We start from the raw sequence: 22,605 nt of genomic DNA on the forward strand, positions 1-22,605 counted from the left end.
CGCCCTCGCCCCCCCCCGCCTAGGGGTCTCCTCCCCAGCGCGCGTTCCCCGCCCCCTCTCCGGGCGGTGGCGGCGGCGGCGCAGGGGAAGGGGCGGGCGGGGGCCGGCTCTCTCCTCCCACCGCGCTCCCGCCGCACACGCTTCCCGGCACCGAGCGAGCGAACGGCGGCGAGGCGGCGCGGGCCGGCCCCGCTTCCTTCTCGCCGCCGGCGCAGTTCTCGGGCGGGCGCGCGCCGCGATGGCCCGGGGCGAGCGGGGCTGAGCCCGCCCGCTCGCCCGCCGGCCCGCCGGCCCAGCCATGGCGAAGCAGTACGATGTGCTGTTCCGGTTGCTGCTGATCGGGGACTCCGGGGTAGGCAAGACCTGCCTGCTGTGTCGCTTCACCGACAACGAGTTCCACTCCTCGCACATCTCCACCATCGGTAAGGGGCGGTGGCCGGGGGCGCCCCACCCTCCCCGCCGCCGCCCCTTGTCGGGGCGGCCCCTGCCCCTTCCCCAGCCCGGGAACAAGGGTCCGCCCCTCCGGCTAGCGGCGGTGTCGTGGGAGGCGAGAACGAGGGGATGAGTCCTGGGGTGAGGGGCCACCGGCTGGGGGTTTAAGCCTGGGTTCCTGGAGGTGACAGGCTCCCTGCTGCTGTCCGTGACTATGGAAGGCGCTCGGGCCTCACGCTGGGGAGCCTCCCCGTAGAAGCCGAGATAACAGGGTGGCGTAGGCCTGGGTACCCCAAGCTGGGGCAGTGAGAATCAAAGCCACCGATATGACATCCCCCCACCCTCAGGTGCAGAGGGGGAGGGGAAAAACGCTTGTGCTCGGGGACAGGGGTTCACTGTGGGGGGAGCCGAGTTCTGAGTCACTGGGTACCCTCAGTCCAGGGGCGACCCAGTGTGGAGCCAGGAGGGGGAAGAGAGGAGGAAAGGATTGACTTGACAGGGCACAGTTGTGGAGGGAAGCCACAAGGTGGGACACCTGCGAGGAGGGCATGGACAAGGTGAGAGCCCACGTGCCGGTGAAGGGGGCATTTACTAGCCAGCTTCCGAAAAGCAGCCAGCGGAAGCATTTGTCTTGAAGGCGGCTAAGGACCAGGAGGATTACTTGCCAGGCAAGGGTGTCAGAGAGCAGGCAGGACTCACCTTAGAGTAGATCTCTTTGCTCTGGCAACACTGGAGCCTGTGCTTATAGGGACGAGGCCTTGTGGCATCCCGGACAGGACGGTTATGGGCGCACTGGTCCATAGGAGTGGGTGGCCTCCCCTCTGAGAGTCCGCTCTTGAACCCTGAGTGGCCTCCTCCTCTGAGAGGTCTGAGTGGAGGACATTCCACTCACATCTAACAGGTTCCCTGAGTGATGCCCTGGAGTGGCTTCAGCACTACCCAGGTCCCCTCTCCTGTCAGGAAGGGCCCCAGACTAGGCTTCCACTTGAGACTTCCGCCCTCCCTCCCCACACAGGCTCCTTGCCAAGAGAAAAGAGGGAGCAGGTAGAGCCAGGAGGATGAGAGCCTCATGGTCCAGAGGCAGGCTTTGTTGTCAGACAGACCTGGAAACCTCACGTTGGGGCAGCGTGACCTTGAATATCACTTCAGCTTCTGAGCTTTAGTTTCTCATCTGTAGAATGGGAATGATAACAGTTCCTACCTGCCCAGCTGTTGGAAGGATTAAATGAGATAATGTTTGTAAAAGACTGCTGCTATTACCGTTGTCATCATCACTGAGCTCCTGGGGTCTCATTCTCTCTTTGCTTTACTGTCTTCAAGGGGCTCAGGGTCAGGGGACAGATAGGTGCATTCATCTTCCTCAGGGGAGCTGTAAAGCTAGCTCCTAGGAGGCCCTGGAGCTTGGACTGGGCCGCTGTTTGAATGAGACACATCTCAGGGATGGGACAGGTCTGGAGACCAAGGGCTGCGGGCCTCTGGGGAAGGCTCAGGGAAGAGGAGATGTTGGGGGAGTGCCTGGGAATGGCTGAGGAACCAGACGGGATATGAGGACAGGTTGCAGGCTTGAGGACAAAGGGCAGCAGGTTAGCACTTTCTCTGCACTGATGGCTGGGTCCACCTTTACCCAGGATAGAGAGGACTTTTTAGGAGTTTAGATTCCATGGAAGAGAAAGAAACCTGCCTTTCTTCACAACAGCCTTTTAAAATCTGCCCCACTGGGTTTCTTAAATGCTTTCCGGTTTAAAGCTTTCAACAGCACTTGTGACTCTGCCTTGTCTTAGGCGTGTTTTTGGGCTGTAACTAAGACTTAGGAGAAGAGTTGGATGGTCAAGAAAAGCTTTCCCTTCAGGGATACAAAAAGTTCCCCAGGGAGATAGATGGAAGGGGCAGCCAGGAGACAAATCAAGGAGCCAAGAAAATGGGTACTACCAGGTCCTATTCATTAATTTATCCATTCCAAAAAGAAAACAAAAACAAAAAACGTGTGTCCTGTATCTGGGCTTGGCACTGCGACCTGACCATGGACGTTGATCTCTGCACGTTTCCCAGAGCTGCTTCTGTGGAATAGGGAAAATGGGGCAATTCACCAATGACTACCAAGACAGAGTTCAGATTCTTGGATCATGTCAATTTGTGATTCACTGTTTAGGCCACTTACTGTAAGAGCATGTGACATTCCAGAAATGGGCCTGCAGGGGGCAGTGAGGAGACCTCCCAGGTAGGTGGAGGCACTGACCGCCCCTCTTCTTTCTGGTCAGCAGGGGGGCAGGTGGCCCTGAGCTGGGTCCGTGCCACCGGCATTTATTTCCCATGCAGCTGTGCTGACCCTGAAGGGGCCCGTGCAGAGGCGGGCAGTCAGCACTGTGATGTTTTCTGCTGTTTCTTCACCTGTTAAGCCAATTAATTAGACATTCACTACAAAGTACCGCGCCAGGCATGTTAGAGACAGATTGCGGTCCACCTTTTCCTGCCCACAGAAGCCTGTGATCTAGTTGGGGAAGCAACACAGGCGAAAAAGAGCCTTGGCCACAATTAGAGAATCTCTTTGCAAGCACTTTGTGAACACGCTTCAGATGTAGGGGATGGATGATATCCTCATTGTTCCTAGCAATGAAGGTATCACATTCGGTATCAGCAGCTAAATAACCACGCGAGACTTGTCTTAGGCAGCCCGTGCACGGTGAGGGGCCCGTGCATGAGTGCTAACGCTACACAAAGCACTAGATGGAGGAGGTCACAGAAGGAGAGGGGCCGTGTGGACGGAAGCGGCAGGGAGGCTCAGGGAGGAGGGAAGGCTGGAGAGAGGGCTTGCAGTGTGGGCTGCATCTCAGTTCCTGTAGGGGAAGGAGCAGATGGAGTGACGGGAGCAGAGACGACAGAGGTGGGAATTCAGTGGGTGTTCATGGAACTCTGGGCAGTCTGGCTGGAACAGAAGGGAGTTTCAGGGGAGGAGAACATTCCTCTGTTTATCTCTCTGTCTCCCAAACTATACTTCACGTGCCTTGAGGGTCAGACCAAACCTCATTCCTCTTTGTTTTCGTAGTCCCAGAACAGGGCCAGGCACGCTCTCCATAAATGTTAAACTAACGAACAGACGAGGGCAGAGGGCATTGAGGGCCTGGCTGAGGAGCCGAACTCCAGCCTTCGCGATGGCGTCAAGGGTTTCTCGAGCAGGGGGACGACAGGATGAAGGTGGCATTTAGGATGTCGGCTGGGAGAGGGGCTTAGGCCTTGGGGCAGGGAGACCAGTCAGGGGAGACCAGTGGTAGTATGTGGGCACGTAGGACCCTCTTAGCTCGTCCCTTCTCTCTCTTCCGCCCCTCCCCCTCCTGTGGCGCCAACACCAAACTCCACGCAACCCCCTGTTCTTGTTTCCCTCCGGAAGCAGCGAGTAGTTCAAACCTGAGAGGGCCTCGTGTGGCTGGCGCTGCCTGCCCAGCGGGGAGATGATGTCCCATCCTAGTGGACATCGACACGCAGGGGACCTTTGATTTCCTTTCTGTGTGGCGGCCACGTGTCAGCCACTCATGCAAGCTGTAGGGACTGCCCGTGAGTTGGTTTTCTCCCCCCAATCCTAGGTCTTCCCTGAGACCCTGTCATCTCTGTCCCTGTCCTGGGGACCTTTTTGTCTTAAAGGCCACCTTCTGGGCTTCTAGGAGGCTTTGGCTTATAATTTTCCGGCTTCACTGTTTGAACGGCTGTGGCTTCAGGCTTGGCTCCTCAGGCTGGGTTTGCTGCTGCAGTAGCATCTTTCTCAGGAAGTTCTCTTTGAACTGGCTCTCCTTGCCTGGGGAAAGGGCTTGTGAGTAACTGAAGATGGGGGAGTGGGCTGGGGAAGGACCAGGCGGGGACAGATCAATAGCCTGCAATCCAGTGGCCTAACAAACATGGGGGCCAATGCTTGGGCACCGTGGTCCTGAGGTCTGCGGGCCCCCAGACCGCAAGGCACTGTGTATACATGCTGTGTACATCGCGGGAGGGTCAGGTGGGTCTGTGTTCCCCACCGTGTTGGGAGGCCTGCAGAAAGGAAGGGGAGGTGAGAAGCTGAGTAGAATAGAAGGAGCGCAGACCACACGCCTAAGACTTGCCGTGGCCTTACAGACACTTAACGTCCCTGCCCTTAATTTCCACATCTGTAAATGGAAGATAGTAACAGAATCTTCCTTAATGGTCTTTGTGAAGATTACAGAGGCTAATAGATACAAAGCACTTGGCAGAGCTCTCAAAAAAAAAAAAAAAGAAAGGCAGCTGCTCTCATTGTATTATGATTATCCCTAGCTCATAAGAAAGTTGGAGATGAACAAACTGTCGATATGTGCTTTGAGGTCATCCTGTCCATCAGTCGTGCATTTGGTCATTCGGGCACTCTCTGCAGAGCACCCGCCGTTCTGAGCCAGGCAAGGAGCTGCGGGGACAGCAGTGAACAACACGGGAACCAGGGTGCCAGCTGCCCTTCCTGGGGAGCACATGAGTAGACTCTGGGTTTCATTTCCGCTTTGGTGCTATTTCCCCCCTTGCCCTGACAGTGCCGGGGCTGAGAAGGAAGAGTGAGTTGGCGAGGATGTGCAGAGGCGGAGGAGTGGGGAGAGCCGTGACCCGAGAGGACGGCTCTGCCTCAAGGCTCCGACCTCAGCCAGGTGTCACCCTGCCTCCGGCCCTGCTGCGCACACCCCCGCCCCAAGGACGTGATCCCCAAGAATGGCTCAGAAGCCCTCATTTCAGCTGCTCTGTGCCACCTGCACAACTCTGCAGATTCACCCACAGCTTCGAGCACCCTGGTTCCTGCTTCTTCCTCCTCTTCTCCTCCTCCCTGCTTCCCAGACAGCTTGGTGATGAGCTTTGTAACATGAAAGTCGATATTTGGCTATTACTCTTCCACCCTGATTGCCCCCTCTTCTCAGAGTGCCTTTTTCTGTAATCTAATATTTGCGCCTGTTTCCCTGTAAAAGTGCCAATTTTCTGCACCGGCCTCTGACCTCTCCTTGGCTGTTCCGCCCTGGGCCATGTGCTTTGTCAAGGGTACCACAGAGTTTCCTGGACACTTAATCCCTCCCACTGAGGAGGAAAGAACTAATCATTGGCCCTATTTTATAACTAGGAACACCGAGGCCCCAGGGAAGTGATGCTCACGTCTTGCATTCAGGTGACCCTAACTTGAACCATCTCCTCTCCTCCACTTTCCCAGACTGCATTGGGCAGCCCTCGCTCACCCCAGAAGGCCCATCCCCGGCGGCCAAGCAGAACCTCTCTCCTGGGAGCCAAAGGGGAGAGGACGTGTGCCTCCCTCACCCCATCTGAGGGCTCTGGGCTGGAGGGACAGTTGTGCCACTGCTGTTGGCTGCTTCCTTGACATGACCCTCTGGGGGACAGTCCGGGGCCGTGATGGAGGAGTCTGGCCGGGGCACCTTTGAGGATGAGATCTGAGTGTTGCCTTCATGTTACTATTTTGATAGCATATTTACGGGAAACTCTGTGACTGGGGCCCCATGATCCAAAGAGAGAGCCGACAGTTGGCTTCAAAATATGGGTCATCCTCTGATCCCTCTTCTCTGATTAAAATTTTCTCTCCACGGATCTTTTCTACTGGAATGTACTGACTTCATTCATTCACTCATTTATTCCCTCACACACCTACTCATTCATTTTTTTTCTTTCATTGATTCAGTTTTGTTGAATAATATACACTGAGGATCTGCCTTCTGCCAGGCAATGAGACTGCGAAATGAGCGAGATGCTGTTGTGCTCTCTGGGAGCTCACAGAGCTGTTGAGGAGTCAGGCATCCGGACAGACAAGCAGAGTTTATGCAGAAACCATGTCAGAATGCTTTGGAATCACACAGGAGTGATAAGTTCCTCCTGCATCGGTTGGTGACGGCTTCACGGAGGAAGTGACAGGAGGAAGTGACATTTGAGTGAGGCCTGGAAGACTAAGCAGGGTGCCCCAGGGGACGGGGCTGGGGGCGGGGTGTGTGGAAAACACCTCAGGACTCGGGGCTGCTACTCCTCTGCCTGGCCGTGGTCGCACCAGCTTAAGTTCAGCTAGAGCCTTGCTGGGAGTTTGCTCTTTGGGCTCCGAGCGAGGGCAGATGCCATCGAGAGGGCCTGTTCCCTCCAAGATGTTTGCTCTTGAGGCTCCAGGCTCCAGTCTCTTCCTCCTGGAACCTTCTGCCGCCTGTCAACATGGCCCAGCCCAGAAGAGGCTCTGCGGAGGGCGGAGGAGTGAGTGGTCAGAAGCCTGGCGGGTCTTGGCTGCCTCAGCGGTACCCACGGACCACTCAGCAGCTGGCTGAGGGAGCAAGGCCCAGGTCAAGGGTCTGCTGGAGGGGGGCAGGACGGGGTTAGCTGGAGTGCGTGGCACACAGCCCGGAGGCCCTGTGGAGGTCTGTGCATGCAGCCGTGGGAAGGGCAAGGGGACCGACGTTTCCCGAACACCTACTCTGCACAGGGATGGTGTGCTTTCCATACGTGAGCCAGTCTGTGTAGAGATCTCATCATAAAGTGGGGGGCGAGGAGTCTCCAAGTTGGCCTTGCAAGTGTTTGAGAAGTTTCTTGGTACATTCTTCAGTTAGAGCCTCCAGACAAGTTTCTATGTCCATGAATGTGTGTTTCTATGTACATGAATGTGTACGCACACGTGCGTGATGACGGTGGGTCGCCAGGAGAGCCCAGAGAAGGGCAGGGCCTTGCTAAGCTTTCCCTCTTTTATCACAGAGGAAAGAATAATGTGGCCCCTCTTTTTTTTCTCTTCTGAGGAACTGCAAGTTTGACTGAAATGTGTTCCTGCCTGGGGCCCTGATCCTTCAGATCTTCCCCCTGCTGGTACCTTCTTGTCATTTAGTCCTCAGCTCAGATGTCACCTCCTTTAAAAGATCTCCTCTGACCAGCCATTCTAAAGCAGCTTGTGCCCAGGTGTCCTCATCCTCTACTCCATTACTCTGCTTTTGCCTCAACACTTAGCACTCTCTGAAATTACTAGTTTACTTGTTATCTGTCTTCCGCACTAGAATAGAAGCTCTCTGAAGACAAGGATCTTTCTGTATTATTTGCAGCTGTGTCTTCAAGTACCTAGCTTAGCTCCTGGCACATGGTAGGCATTCAATAATAGTTTGTTATGAATGAATGGATGAATGCATGCGTACATTTCCTAGAGGACTTTTGCTCTTCCCTGAGGGAAGTTGCAAGTAGTATTGCTTTCTTGGGACTCACAGACAGTGAGAAACTCACTGTGTGCTCATGCACACTTTGGAACTGGGAGAAGAGGGGAGAAGAAGGGGAGCATTTTGTAAGGGGTGAATAGTTTCCTGTAGCTTTTAGCTTTTCTGCTCTGATACATGCTATAGGAGAGGCTCAGACATAGCAGGGAGCAAGGAAGTGGCTCCCGTGATCCCTGCACGAGTCGGGTCCTCTTTGGTGAATGCAGAGGTGACAGGTCAGTGTCTTACATTAAGGTCAATATTGCCTGTTGCTCAGGGTCACTGCTGGTGTCAGATGATGCTGAAGTGACCCTCCAGGACTCTGGAGTAGGAGATCCTAGGGCTCAGGCACTGGGGCATGCCTTCCTCTCAGCATCAGGGGAGTCCACGTTTGACTGGGAAACCCTTCTGCATGTTAATAGCCCCTGGGTTCCTGGGTCCAGGGTCTCCAAAGACTCTCCCTTCAAGATCTGATGCGAAGGTAATAGCCTAGAGAGTTGTTCCCCGTATCACTATGTGCACTGCATCTGTTTGTGTCTTAAAAAAGAAAGGAGAGGGAATATCATTCTGAGATCGCCAGTCTGTCTTGTGGGTGGACATCTGAATCAGGGCCTTTGACCTCAGGTTAAATCATGGCCTTGGAGTTAGAGGATCAGGATTCTGTCTGCCAAAGGCCCTGCTTCCCATTGCTCCCAGAGCAAGACGGTGCGAATGCTGCCTCATGCATGTGCTCAGAGAGCCTGGGGGCACCTTTTCCCCTGAACAAGGCCAGCATGAGGGACAGTCATTCCGGAGCTGGGTAAGAGGAAGTCAGTGGCATGCAGCCGCACAGTGAGGCTAAGAGTTCCCAGACAGAAGGGAGGAAGGGTGATGCAGTAAGTGACAGGCTTAGGGCAAAGACCCTCTCCCCCGCCCCTCACCTGACTGGTGTGAGGCACACGTGTGCCTGGAATCTTCTCTTGAGCTTTGTCTCTTAGCTCTCCTGTCTTCTTCCTCTCCCTGTTCTTCCCCTCCCTTGTCCCTCAGCTGGCGGGGAAATGGCTTCCTCTCTTGCTGAGGGCAAGGGATTACGCTGGTGCCTTGTTTGGGGTGGCAAAGTCAGGCAGCCACCTGCCTGCAGGATCTGCCTTTCCCGACAGTTTGTTTTGGGGTTGCTCGGGGTGACCTCCTGCCACAACCCACGTGAGCTCCACACGTCCTGTCCCGGACATGCTGGTTTCCTGCAGGGGGAGGGGCTGGGGTCCTTCCCGGGACTTGAGCTTGGTAACCGGAGCCAACATGGCTCCAGGGATTGGGTATCTGCCTTGGGTTTCAGATGTATTAAGTTGTTCCTGTGGTGGCGTCTCCTTGCTGATGGAAAGGCTCAGGTCACGCTGGCTGCCGGGCCTCTGGGCTGCGGTTGATCACGGTGATAACATTTGGCACCCGGAAGAGTCCTGTTTCCACTTGAAGCACGTGGCACTGGGCGGGCGGGCAAGCTGGCACCTGACGTTAACCCTTGAGGTGCTGGCTCACCAACAGGCACACCTGGCTTTGCCGGAATCTAGGATGCAGGCAGACTCTGGGGGCCGTGTGGCTCCCGCGGTGGGCGGCATCTTCACTCTCTGTTGAAACACTCCAGCTTAGCGTGGTTGTCTCCCCTCTCGGCACCACTCTGCTTCCTCTTCCTGACATGAGCTCCTTCCTACTTTCTAGAGCTTTTTCTATTCCCCAAGCCATGACCCTAATCTCATCCCCCCCATAGGAGATAGCTTTTTCAGCTAAGATTTAATAAAGCTCTTTGTGCCAGGCTCTGTGTTATGGGTTTTATAGCTTATCTCATAATCCTTACAAAAATTCTCTGACATCAGGGATTGCCATCCCCGTTTTACAGGTGAGGAAACTAAGGCAAAGAGAAGTTAAGTAGCTTTCCCAGGATCACACAGGCAATTAGTGGTAAAGGCAGGATTGGAACCAAACTCTGACCTCACAATTGTGTTCTTAATGACCTCGCCACTCTGTTTCTTCTTTTTTGTTTTTTCAACATCTTTATTGGAGTATAATTGCTCTACAATGGTGCTTTAGCTTCTGCTGTATAACAAAGTGAATCAGCCATACGTATACACATATCCCCATATCCCCTCCCTCTTTTTTTTTTTTTTTTTTTTTTTTTTGCAGTACCTGGGCCTCTCACTGCTGTAGTCTCTCCCGCTGCGGAGCACAGGCTCCGGACGCGCAGGCTCAGCGGCCATGGCTCACGGGCCCAGCCGCTCTGCAGCATGTGGGATCTTCCTGGACCGGGGCACGAACCCGTGTCCCCTGCATGGGCAGGCCGGACTCTCAACCACTGCGCCACCAGGGAAGCCCTCCTCTCCCTCTTGCATCTCCCTCCCACCCTCCCTATCCCACCCCTCTAGGTGGTCACAAAGCACGGAGCTGATCTCCCTGTGCTATGCAGCTGCTTCCCACCAACCATCCATTCTATATTTGGTAGTGTATATATGTCCATGCCACTCTCTCACCTTGTCCCAGCCCCCCCTCCCCCTCCCCCTCCCGTGTCCTCAAGCCACTCTGTTTCTTGAGCTGCACTCCCATGCTTTCCAGGGTTTTCTTTGGAGGCAGACAGTGATGGGAAGGAGTGCCATTCCCCTGGATGTGCCCTGTTCCCTCTTTCCACGGTCTTCACAGGCCCTCCACTGTGGACTGGGGCAGTAAGCTCGTCCCCACAGTGAGGTATCTTAGGACCTGAGGGAGGGCCAGTGCCGTCTCCCCTGCCCTGTCCCTCTGTCCCCAGCCCCAGTACCTAAAGCAGGGCCTCCCTGTCCTCCAGTTCTCTGACGGCAGCCCTGTTACTGTGCTCCAGGACTCTGGGTGTGGCCTGGCAGTCCCTGGGGGTTGCTGCTGAAGGAGCAGAGGCTACCCAGCCAAGGACACAGGAAGAGCCAGAGGCCACTGGTATAGTTAGGGAAGCACCGTCATAGCTGTGTCAGGGCCTGGCACTGTCACTTAACTGAGTTTTCTTGTCATTGTCTGTGAGGTGTTAAGGCAGCAGGACACATGCCACTGCTCTTGAGCCATGGGCACCCCCTCCTCCTGCTCTCTGGGGCGGGGGGATGCCACTAAGGGCATTGCTACTTTATGCCTGGCACTGCTGGTATGGAGGCGGAGATTTTTTTAAAATTATTTATTTATGGCTGCGTTGGGTCTTGTTGCGTGTGGGCTTTCTCTAGTTGCAGCAAGTGGGAGCTATTCTTCGTTGCAGTGCGCGGGCTTCTCACTGCGGTGGCTTCCCTTGTTGCGGAGCACGGGCTTTAGTAGTGCGGGCTCAGTAGTTGTGGCTCATGGTATTAATTGCTCCGCGGCATGTGGGATCTTCCCAGTCCAGGGATCGAACCCGTGTCCCCTGCATTGGCAGGTGGATTCTTTCTTTTTGCTTTTTTTTAAGATGTTGGGGGTAGGAGGTTTTTTTAGTAATTTATTTATTTATTTTTGCTGTGTTGGGTCTTCGTTTCTGTGCGAGGGCTTTCTCTAGTTGTGGTAAGCGGGGGCCACTCTTTTTTTTTTTTTTTTTTTTGCGGTACGTGGGCCTCTCACTGCTGTAGCCTCTCCCGTTGCGGAGCACAGGCTCCGGACGCGCAGGCTTAGCGGCCATGGCTCACGGGCCTAGCTGCTCCACGGCATGTGGGATCTTCCCGGACCAGGGCAGGAACCCTTGTCCCCTGCATGGGCAGGCGGACTCTCAACCACTGCGCCACCAGGGAAGCCCGGGGGCCACTCTTCATCGCGGTGTGCGGGCCTCTCACTATTGCGGCCTCTCTTGTTGCGGAGCACAGGCTGTAGACGCGCAGGCTCAGTAGTTGTGGCTCACGGGCCTAGTTGCTCTGCGGCATGTGGGATCCTCCCAGACCAGGGCTCAAACCCGTGTCCCCTGCATTAGCAGGCAGATTCTCAACCACTGCGCCACTAGGGAAGCTCGGCAGGTGGATTCTTAACCACTGTGCCACCAGGGAAGTCCGAGGCGGAGATTTTTAAAACAAACACAATATTTTGTCAAATACAAAAGTTATCCTCTGCCTCTTAGGTGCTCTGCATCAAGAAGACAAAAAGTAGAAGGTGGCAAGCAGCAGGGCACATCGTCTTCCTCCCAGCCCTGTAGCTGAAACGACTTGCCACCAGCCTGGGGGAGCCACTAGGCAGCAGTGGGCAAGTACAGGCTGAGAATTCTCAGGCAACCTGAGGTGTGCGCTAAGAAGAGGGGCTGTGCTATGAGGATGCCCACGGGCCGACACCTGGGGTCTGGCATGGACCGGTAGCTGTGCTGGGACCCATGCCCCCAGCCCCCACTCTGCACATCTGTCTGCCTCCTGCTTCTCTCGGTACCAACTGGCCAGTCCCTCTGCACCACCTGGAAGGAGCCGCTTTGGTGGAGACGGCACTGGCACTCCCCCAGCTGCTCCTGTTGGCCAGGTCACGCTGTAGGTGACCAGCAAGCCCACTGATGGGCCTCCTTTGGGTCAGATGTCCATCCTGGTCTAGGCGGGAGCTGCTTCTCCACAAAGAACATGCCACAGCCAGCCCTGCTTCCCTGAGCGGAGGCTTTGGGTTGTGCACTTCCAGCCGAAAAGGGACACTGGGTGTGGCGGACACCACGATTGATGTTTCTGAGGTGCTGGGAAGAAACGATGAACTGCTGGTCGTGCTCTGGGCACTTGGTTGGGAGAGGGCCTCGTCTTCTTGACTTTCTGCTCCCAGGGCTCTAAGGTCTCCAAGAACCTCTACCGGAGCGGTGTGGAGGTAGCTGCTTGTTTCTTCACACCTGGGTGTTCCCTGTGCCCGGGAAAGGAAGCCGGTCCTCTTGAAGGGATGCTGACGTGGCGCTGTGCAAGGCGATGCATCTGGGCTTAGTGAAATGAGCTCTCAAGGACCAAGGGGCTCCCTAATAATAGGTTATGGCGGGCTTGCTCCATGTGTACCCGCTACTAGACGCCTTGTTATACCAGAACAGGGGTGGGGAAGGCAGGGGCGGGACAGAAAAGGCAGTAAGAGTCCGCAGCCTTGGAGGGTTGGGAAGCCACTGATCAAGTGAGGTGTCCTGGGCAGGTTTTGAGAAACCTGTTTGCAGTTCTGGCTCCGCCATAGGATGTGGGAAGGGAGTAAGTTACTTGGCTTCTCTGTGCCTCACGGTAATAATCCCTGCCCCTACCTCCTTCATAGGGCTGGCATGAGAACCAAGGGCTCTGGATCCCCTAGCCAGGGGGTGTGCTATAATGCTTAGCAGTATCATGAACCTTGCGTGTGTTCTACCTAGAGATGGGCTAGACAGTGATTTTCAAACGTTAGTGTGCCTTAGATGTAGTAGGTCTGGGTGGGCCCATTTGCATTTTCTAACGGGCTCCCCAGTGACGTGGATGCTGCCCGTCTCCGGATGAGCAAGGGTAGTGGAGTAGCAGGGGACTAGACTGTGCAATCCTTCCCACATCAAGGGTGCTCTGGGTTTGTTTTCCTGGCTCCTCCCCAGGAAGCCTTTATTTAGCAAAGGGAAGGTAGGAGTGAGAGAACTATCTTCTACCTATGAGGAGCTGCACATATATTATCTAATTTATACCCCACACCAACCCTTAGGAGGCCACTGGTATTCTCATTCTATGCAAGCAAACTGAGGCTCAGAGAAGTTGAGAGTTCCCCAAAGTCACACAGCAAGTACCAGAATCAGGATTCAGACCCAGGTCTTTCTGACTCCAGTGCCAATGGATAGCTCTTCCACTAAATTAGAACCCTCAAACTTTCGTCTATCTAAAATGTCACCCATGGTCCTGTTAAAAATACAGGTTTCAGGGCCTCACTCTCAAATTCTGATTCATTAGGTCTAGAAAGTCAAAGTAGTATCTCTCTCTTTTTTTTTTTTAATCACCCCAGGTGGTTCTAAAGCTGAGCATCTGCAAAGTATACCCTGAGAATCGGAGAACTCCCATGCTGCCTCCCTTGACACTTCCCGTGCAAAGTCGCAGTCCAGATGGAACTCCCAAACTTCAGCATGTGCTAGAATCACCTGGAGAGCTTGTTAAAACACAGATTCCTAGCCACCTCCACCCCTCCCCCTGCCCAGAGCTTTGGATTCTGTAGATCTGAGGCGAGGCCTAATAATTGGCATTTCTAACAAGCCCTGACTGATGGTGGTGCGGATGCTGCAGGTCCGGGGACCGCACTTTGAGAACCACTGTCCTTAGAATCCTGCTGTCAAAAGTGTGATCCATGGACCAGTAATATCAGCCTCACCCGGAGGCTTGTGTGGCATCTTAGGCCGCACCTCACACCGACTCAATCAGAATCTGCATTTTAACATGGTCCCCACATGAGTTGCATCCACTTTAAAGTTTGAGAAGTGCTGTCTCAGGGGAGCCAGAATGAGAACACACCAGGGGTGCAGTTAGATGAAGAATCTCTCTTCTCCCTGAAGAGTCTGAAGGTGCAACAGAGAGGGGCGAAACTGTTGGGACAGGATGCACACCTAGAGGGGGCTGATGACAGCTGAGAGGTGAGACCTGGAAAGGGTAGAGGACCCTTCCCCAGGGAAGGTGGAGACGACAGGACATTCTGAGGAAATGAGGTGGGCCTCACAGCAGGGCTTCGCCAGGCAGCTGCCACTTTGCCCTTAAGACAGCGGACAGGGGGTTCTCTTGGATGCTTTCAGCGGTAGTGGTAGGGAGAGGGTGGGCCGGGACTGAGCCCTTCAGCAGGGAAGACGGGCCGTGAGGAGCGTGGTGGGTGGGCCACCTGGAGTAAGCAGCTTCGGAGCAGCGGCGAGGGCCGGCGGGGGTGGGCAAGCGTGGGTCTCTGGGCGGCTACACGGGGCCAGTCTTTTGACTTTGCCCTGCGGTGCTCTGCAGTGGAAAAAACCAACAGCCACGCAGGGACAGGGGAGGGGCCGCAGACGGGCACAGGCCACGGCAGGCCAGGGCTGACTGGCAGATGGACACCGTGGAAGGTGCAGGGTGTATGGGAGCAGAGCGGGGCAGTAGATTTCACTAGAAGATCTTTGGGCTGTTAATCTTTCAATTTAAAGGAGGGGAGTGGGTGGGAGAGGAAGATCCCTCAGAAGGCATCGACTTTCTGTTTCTTCCTTAGTGCCGGTGAAGAGCCGATACTGATGCATTTTATTTCTCAGAACGAATTTTATCGGTGGTCAGGAGGGTCTAGGCTGCAAGACGGTGGTGGGTGGGGGGTGCCATGAGCCCCCAGAATTCCCCAGCGTTGGTCCCTGGCCACACAGCTAAGAAGCGAGGGAAGAGGGGAGGAGGAATCCAAGCCCAGCACTCACTCCCGGGGTGGCTCCCTGTCTTCTTGTCAGCCCTGCCTCTCCTAAGACCTGCCTTCATTGTCAGGGAAAGCTCCCTGGTGTTGGGAGCCCTTCTCCAGAGAGAAACAGCAAAGCGTAGGTAAGGCCTCTCTGCCTGGTTAACACACTGTTCTCTCGTTCCCCCAAGGAACAGTGCAAGGGCTCTGCCATCAAACAGGCCGCTGCTACTGCTGTGCCAACCCTGGGCTAGTTATCTTCCCTCCCTGGGCCTTTGTTTCCTGTCTAATAAGCTCTGTAAGGGCAAGGACCATCTGTCGTTTTGGCCACTTTGTCTGCATCTAGCACTGTGCAGGGCACAAAGTAAGTTCCCATAGAGGTTTGTGGAATGAAGGATATAGATTCCTCTCTCACCAGCTCCCCACCCTTGCGACCACTTTGCACGAGGTGCTGCCCTTTGACTGGGCTTGCTGGGCTGGTATGAGGATGAGCTGGCTTTATTATGAAATGAACAGAATCCCTGGTTTTCCTGGGAAGAAGGCACTGTACCAGGAAAGAACAAAGGTTTCTTGATTCCCTTCTATGCCAGGTGTTGGGGAGAAGCAAATTTTTTAAAAAATATTTATTTATTTATTTAGGCTGCACCAGGTCTTAGTTGTGGCATGCGGGATCTTTAGTTGTGGCATGCGAACTCTTAGCTGTGGCATGCGGGATCTAGTTCCCTAACCAGGGATCGAACCCAGGCCCCCTGCATTGGGAGCGTGGAGTCTTACCCATTGGACCATCAGGGAAGTCCCGAGATGCAAATTCTTGACAACTGCTTGTCTAGGGAGGGGGTGAGCACGCTACTGCCCCCCACCAAGGCCAGGGGCCCCTCTCCTTCTTTCTCCCTCCTCTTTTTTTTACTTTCTTGGCACCCTCGGTAGAATGGCTGCCAGACGTTATCCATTTGGAAAAGTACAGCTCGATAGATATGAATCAACTTGGGCAGGTGAAAAATGATTCACTTCCGAGCAAGTTGATTTAGTTAGGGTTGTCCAGTCTGAATCTTTTTCTCCCTTTTAATTAAATGATGATTGGTCTCAGTGGTGAGAAGGAAGAGCCTGAATTTAATGTCTGTGTTTGTGGAAAGCTGGGGACAATGTGGATAAGGGGGAAGTATTCCTGTTGGCAAAGAACTAATGCCGGGGTGGAATGGCAGGGGCACTGGGGATTCTGGCACCTTTGGGGCTGTGCTGTGCAGCCTGGGGACTACGGGCCAGAACTCTGCCTTCACCCTGTTTCTCACCTGAACACCGGTTAATGGTGCCCATTCCTGACTTGTCTCCAGGGAGCGCACTAGGACTGCAGCTTAATTAACTTCCTAGACACAGTTCTTGAATCACTGGGCACAGTGCCTGGCACAGTGAGGGCTGGGGAGAGGTGCCTCATCACTGCTGTCACTCAGATTCAAGCCTGCATGCTGCTGTGGTGCTGACTTCTCCTGCTGCAAAATTCCCCAGATACGTTTCTGCGCTGGACTGGTTTGCCAAATCCCTTACGTTTCCTGTGTCTTGTGGCAGCTTAGCTCCTCAAGCCCCTGGGCAGATGAGCCTGAGAACCCAATCGTCTACCCTCCCTCCCCCAATGACATGCTGTGCCACTGCCTCTTCATGTGGTCACTGGCAGTGACCCAGGAGCTCCCATGTAGACCAGGGCTGCACTTGGTATAGTGATAGCTGTGACCCACTGAATGTCCACCAGGTGCCCGGCACTGTATCTCGTTTGGTTTTCTCAGTGAGCCTCTGAAATGATTGGTAATGTCCCCATTTTACTGATGAGAAAATGGAGGCTCAGAGGTGCCCAAGGTCATAGCTATGAGTTAAGTGGCCAGAGTTAGGATTCAAGCACAGGCCTGACATTGAAGCCCATGCTCCTTCTAGTAAACAACAGTGCCTCCTCTGGTAAAAGGGCCTAGTCAGCAACAGAGGCACTAGGCCGTCTCCTTGGTGGGCCTTCGTTAGGTGCCGAGGGCTCTATACACACTGTGGGGCTGAGACAGTCCTCCTCTCTCGCCAGGGTCTCTGTGCCTTCCCCACATTCATGACGGCACCATAACCCCTCCTGGTTGCTAATAAGGCAGAGAATAAACCCAGGCAAATGAGGTGGACTGCTAGTCCTAGGGCTTAGAGTTCCAGGAGGGATAAATACAAGTGGTTCTCTGCAGAAGTATAAATAAGGAAAACTTTACACAGGAGTAGAGTGAGACACATTTTGGGGCTAAGTAAGGCAGCAACGGAGTGGATTCCCCCCTATTCACTTCTGTGTGCCACAGGCCCTTTACTCCTGGCAACTCCAGCTCAAGGAGGAAGGGAAGCCCCATTCAAAGCCCTGGACACTCCCTGAGGGTCAGTTTTTGGTTCAAGAAGGCCTTTACCTTGTGCCATCTTTCTGCCAAGTTAAACCAAAAGGAGACCCTCAGGTATGAGTGCCCTGGGCCTTACTTCAGTACTTCAGCGGGTATCCTTCCTTTCTTTTTTTTTCAAAATTTATTTATTTTATTTTTTGTTGCTGAGCACGGGCTTTCTCTAGTTGTGGCGAGTGGGGGCTACTCTTTGTTGCGGTGCGCGGGCTTCTCATTGTGGTGGCTACTCTTGTTGCAGAGCACGGGCTCTAGGCACGTGGGCTTCAGTAGTTGTGGCATGCGGGCTCGGTAGTTGTGGCTCACGGGCTCTAGAGCACAGGCTCAGTAGTTGTGGCGCACGGGCTTAGTTGCTCTGCGGCATGTGGGATCTTCCTAGACCAGGGCTCGAACCCGTGTCCCCTGCATTGGCAGGTGGATTCTTCACCACTGCGCCACTAGGGAAGCCCCCTTCCTAACTTTCTTGCTCACTTCCTTTCCCCAGGTGTTGACTTTAAGATGAAGACCATAGAGGTAGATGGCATCAAAGTACGGATACAGATTTGGTGAGTTGGGTAGGAGGAGAGGACCTGGGGCTCTCCCTAGCTGCCACTGCCATGTGTAAAATCCAGAGGCTTCATCTGGAGTAACTGGCCACCTTTTCGATGGAGAGAAGCAGAAGTCTCAAAGCCCATCTCCTGCTCCCATGAGCCTTAATCTCTCATCTCTGCGGCTCCCAAGATCTTAGTTCCCCGACCAGGGATTAAATCCAGGCCCTTGGCAGTGAAAGCGCGGAGTCCTAACCACTGAACCACCAGGGAGTTCCCTCTCATCTCTTTCTTAAGAAACTTATGGGACTGACCGCAAGTCACCAAAAAGCAAGAATTAGAAGGAATTGGCAAACTAAGCACTGCGGGTTTGTCTTCGAATAAAGCTTTTCCCTTGGGCCGTGCTGCCCTGCATAGCACTGAGGTAGGATTCCAAGCAGGGAGGGCTACGCCCCATCCTTACGGTGGGAGTTCCTGGTCTGAGTTCCTCACTACAGCACAGTGCAGTTCCCATAAGTAGCCACAGGGGCCCGCTATAGCTCTCTGGCCTGTTGCTCCTGGAAGCATTGCCTTTCCAGCATTTGGAGCGGCCTCCCAATTTCAGAGTGGTATGGGCATTGCCTGCAGAGGTCCCAGACTGGAGTAGTCCCACCAGTCTGGCCACAATGGCCAAATCCTAGAGAAAGTTATCCAAGACCCAGTTATGGTTGTGGCTCCTAGTGCAGATACAGTTGACAAGGACCCACAAGCCCTGTCAGCACCTATGACCAGCCCTCTCTGCTGCAGAGTCAGATACGTTTGGATCCCCTTGGGGACCAAAGCTCCACTGATTTTTCACCCTGCAGCTCTCCAGTTTCTTCTGCAAAGGCACAGGGTCTCCCAGGTCCCGTTCCTCCCCTCCCCACCTGCTTCCATGGTCCCTGCTCTTTTGAAGGGCTGGCTTTCTATTGCAGGGACACAGCGGGGCAGGAGAGATATCAGACCATCACAAAGCAGTACTATCGACGGGCCCAGGTAAGCCGCTATTTTCAGGGTTTAGAGGTGGGATGCTGCCACCCACACTCCTGGCTCTGGGCGTTTGAGATATTTGTGCCACTGATCCCCAAATGGGCCCTCGGATTGCCTGCTGGGGAGTGAGGGGGGTGGGCTCAGGGCGGTTCACTGATCATTCATTCATCAGCTACTCTCTGAGCACTCACTACTGGCGGGCCCCCACCCTCACCCTCAACTTCCACCCTCCTCCCTGGGCCAAAGACCACATCAGAGTATTGGTGCCTTTCTGCCTCAGAGAGCTCTGTGATGAGCCTAGGAAGCGACAGCTGTGGGGGTCTGAGAGAGAAGGAGACTTTTCTGGGTGCTGAGGGATCTTCATTATGCTAAGCAGGGAGAAGGGAGATTGGGACCCAGCATTTCAGGTACCGCACCCGATTCTGACCCCATGACTGTGCGCTGTCTCTGTGTGCATGTACCTGCCCCATCTCTCTCTCCTTCTCTCTCTCAGGGTATATTTTTAGTCTACGACATTAGCAGCGAGCGCTCTTACCAGCACATCATGAAGTGGGTCAGTGATGTGGATGAGGTAGGATGTGCTGCCTCACTCTTGGGGGTGGGGAAGGGCACCTCAGAGGGGAAAGCAAAGTGAAGGCCACATGGGAAGGGCTGAAGCTGTCAGGGTTGGCGAGCAAACACTACCAGGAACCCTTGCCTTCTGCAGCCCCGGATCAAGACCTCTGGGTGAGTAAGACATGAGGCAGAAGCCCAAGCAGCCATGCCCTCCATGCTCTATAACCTGCCAGGCCTCCATGGCTGTGTCTTCCCCTAAAATGAGTTAGAACAGAGCCTACGCTGTGAACAGCTTCCTTCCTGAAATTTCAGGACCAGGTGGAATTGCGAGACTGGGGTTCCAGTCCTGGCTCTGCCACCACAGTTGTGGAGCCCTGGGCAAGCCATTTGAACTCTGAGTCCCCACTTCTTCATCTGTAGAATAAGGGGCTGGACTTAAGTCCAGTGTCCTTTCCAGTTGTCCAGCCCGAGGAAGCATCAGTGTCTTCTACCCTGTGACATCCCTCTGGGACCCCTGGGATCAGCCATGGTACTTGGGGACGCCTGGCACCTGCACCCGGTCAGCCCACTCTGTCCCTAGGGCTCTTAACTTTGCTGCTGGTGTGGAAGCCAGTGTAGGCTGTGTGGGTGGGGAGACTGGGGAAAGCAGGACTCACTGGCAGTTCTGTCTGTCCTTTGTCCCTAGTATGCACCAGAAGGTGTCCAGAAGATCCTCATAGGGAATAAGGCTGATGAAGAGCAGAAACGGCAGGTGGGAAGAGAGCAAGGGCAGCAGGTAAGTGCGAGTGAGCTGGCTGAAAAACCTTGGGTTTTTGGCTGGCTTCCTGGGCCAGGCCTGAGAACTGGGACCCAGGGTTCTATCACCATCATCAGACACCCCCCTACCTCCACAGTAGCCTAAGGCACTGGCTGAATTGCCATCCTTGAGAGTTTGTTTTCTGTCCTTTAGGACAGTGATTTGGGGTCCATCCTGAAACAAAGACCTCTCCCAACTCCAAGGCGCCCAAAGCAGGATTACCTCTAACTAAGAGCCCGCCCTGGTTAGTGCGGAGGAGGGACCTCAAGTGGCTCCCTTCTCCTCTAGCAGCATCTAGGCATAGCTTCTGTCCTACAGTCATCTCACCCCTCCACACCCACTCCCTGTCCTCCTTACAGTTGAAAAGAGGTAGGAAGGGAAATGAAGGCATGAAGGGCCCACATTTGGAGAAGCCATGGTGGCAGAGAGGGTAGGAGGATGGTTTTGAGGGAATGTCCAATCACACAGGGAGACCATCCTCCCAGAGAACAGAAAGAAAGATGGGTACCACGGAGGCCAGAGTCACCCACTTACTCTGAGGGCCTCAAGAGTTTTTCTCTCCCTCTTCAGTCAATAGCGTCCCATTAGCACTTGAAATAAAATTGTTTTTTAGTATAAAAAATAATACATGGTCATTGAAAATTTTGAAAATAGAGGCCAATTCCTACTAGAATATTCGTATTTGTTGATTACTGTACGTGTGGCCCTGTGCTAAGCAAGTGCTTACAGATGCATGACCCCATTTAACTCTTCCACAGCCTTGGTTGATAGACGCTCTCATCCCCCTTGAACAGAATGCGAAGTTGGGGCTTAGAGGGAAGAGGTAACTTGTCTAAGGTCATACGCTCTTAAGTGCCAGCACTGGTATTCCAGCTGGGTCTGTTTGACCTCAAAGCCCATGTTTTTCATTAGTTTGTCCCAATAATTTTGTGTCTCTGTCTCCTAACACGTGATGTGTGTGTGTTGGGTGTATATGTGTGCCTGTGTGTAGGTGGGGTGCATTTGTGGAGCATCTTCTCCCATTCTCTGCTAGCCTGTGTCTTAGGAAGTCCTAGTCTCATCTGAGAAATTATCTACTCTGAGAAACTATCGCGACACAGCACGGGCCCTGAGTGCAGTGGCAGGAAGGATGCACCAGGTGCTGCGGGCACCTCCCTTCCCTGAGCGACGCCCTTTCGGGAATGTTCTTCTCTTGCAGCTGGCTAAAGAGTACGGCATGGACTTCTATGAAACAAGTGCCTGCACCAACCTCAACATTAAAGAGGTGAGTCCCGTCTCTTGAGCTGAGTCCAGCGAGGCGGGGAGGCGAGAGGACGGGGCAGCAGAGTGGCTGAGAGCAGATGAGCCCCACCCAGGGCGGGCAGCCACAGGGGTGCCGGGAAGAGGGGAGACCTGGACTTACTGTGTTCCTTGCCCTCCCAGTCCTTCACGCGCCTGACCGAGCTGGTGCTGCAGGCCCACAGGAAGGAGCTGGAAGGTCTGCGGACACCCGCCAGCAATGAGTTGGCCCTGGCGGAGATGGAGGAGGATGAGGGCAAACCTGAGGGCCCGGAGAACTCTTCAAAAACCTGCTGGTGCTGAGCATCTTGCGTGGAGCGCCCCGCACAGTCCTCTCTCCCCGCAGGAGGGCTGCGGGCACACAGGGAGCCTGGGCTTTGCCCTGCTTCTCTTCTCCTTCGGGTGACCCTGTGGAATCTCGGCCGCTGCTCCTCCCCCTGCCTGGCTCCGGGGAGCAGCTCCTCTGTCCTGTCCGAGCAGCCTCGCCCCCCTCCCCCCACCCTCCCCCCGGGATGGCCCCCTCCAGCCTGTTTCCCCAGCCACAGGCCTGCTTCAAGCCCCTGATGTGCTACGAGTACTGCCTCACTACCCTGAGGTCCCAGACGATGGCCCAGTCTGGAGTCAAGGCCACTGGAGGTTCCTTCTCTCTCAGTGCATCTGGTCTCCTCTCCGCTTCTCCTCGCTTCTTCCCACCTTTCTGTCCCTTCCCCTCAGCTGTGTTCCTATCAAAGCCCTCCCCCCGCCCCCCCACGTGTCCTGTGTGGCTGCTGGTACAGCACCTTTCAATTCCTCCCTCTTTGCCAGGCCGAGGGAGTGGACTCAGGCTCAGGGGTACGTTCCCTGCTCTGCTCTGGGAGAAGCCCCACCCCGCTTTGTGGGAAATTCTTCCCGTCCTCTCCTCCCCGCCGCCCCTTCATGTGCCATGGGCCTGCCTCCCCGGTGACTGGGGAAAGAGGAACGGCAAGAGAGGAAGGAAAGCCCAAACTGGTGGTCCCCACGCCTGGGGTTGTCCTACACCCCACCCCCACCCCACCCCATCCCCAGCTTCCGCTGCACTTGGCTGCCTGCCCTCCTGCCTCTTGGGGGAACTGAGTTTCAGAGAAGAAAAAAAATGATGAGGGGTGGCAGGGATAAGAAGTAAC

The 22,605-nt window shown here is 54.6% G+C and overlaps 1 protein-coding gene across 1 annotated transcript; it reads left to right on the forward strand.

The window, feature by feature from the left end:
• Positions 1–268: 268 nt before the first annotated feature.
• On the forward strand, positions 269–21,766 carry RAB15 (RAB15, member RAS oncogene family; the record flags this gene model as incomplete). Its single annotated transcript, XM_082843339.1, has 7 exons — positions 269–422; positions 17,784–17,844; positions 18,780–18,840; positions 19,328–19,405; positions 20,075–20,164; positions 21,384–21,449; positions 21,608–21,766. Exons 1-7 carry the CDS (start codon positions 299–301, stop codon positions 21,764–21,766), a joined length of 639 nt encoding a protein of 212 aa, XP_082699465.1. The 5' UTR covers positions 269–298.
• Between the last annotated feature and the right edge of the window lie 839 nt (positions 21,767–22,605).

This window comes from Leucopleurus acutus (genome assembly GCF_964270905.1).
Source record: "Leucopleurus acutus genome assembly, chromosome: 1".
NCBI classification, from domain to species: Eukaryota; Metazoa; Chordata; class Mammalia; order Artiodactyla; family Delphinidae; genus Leucopleurus; species Leucopleurus acutus.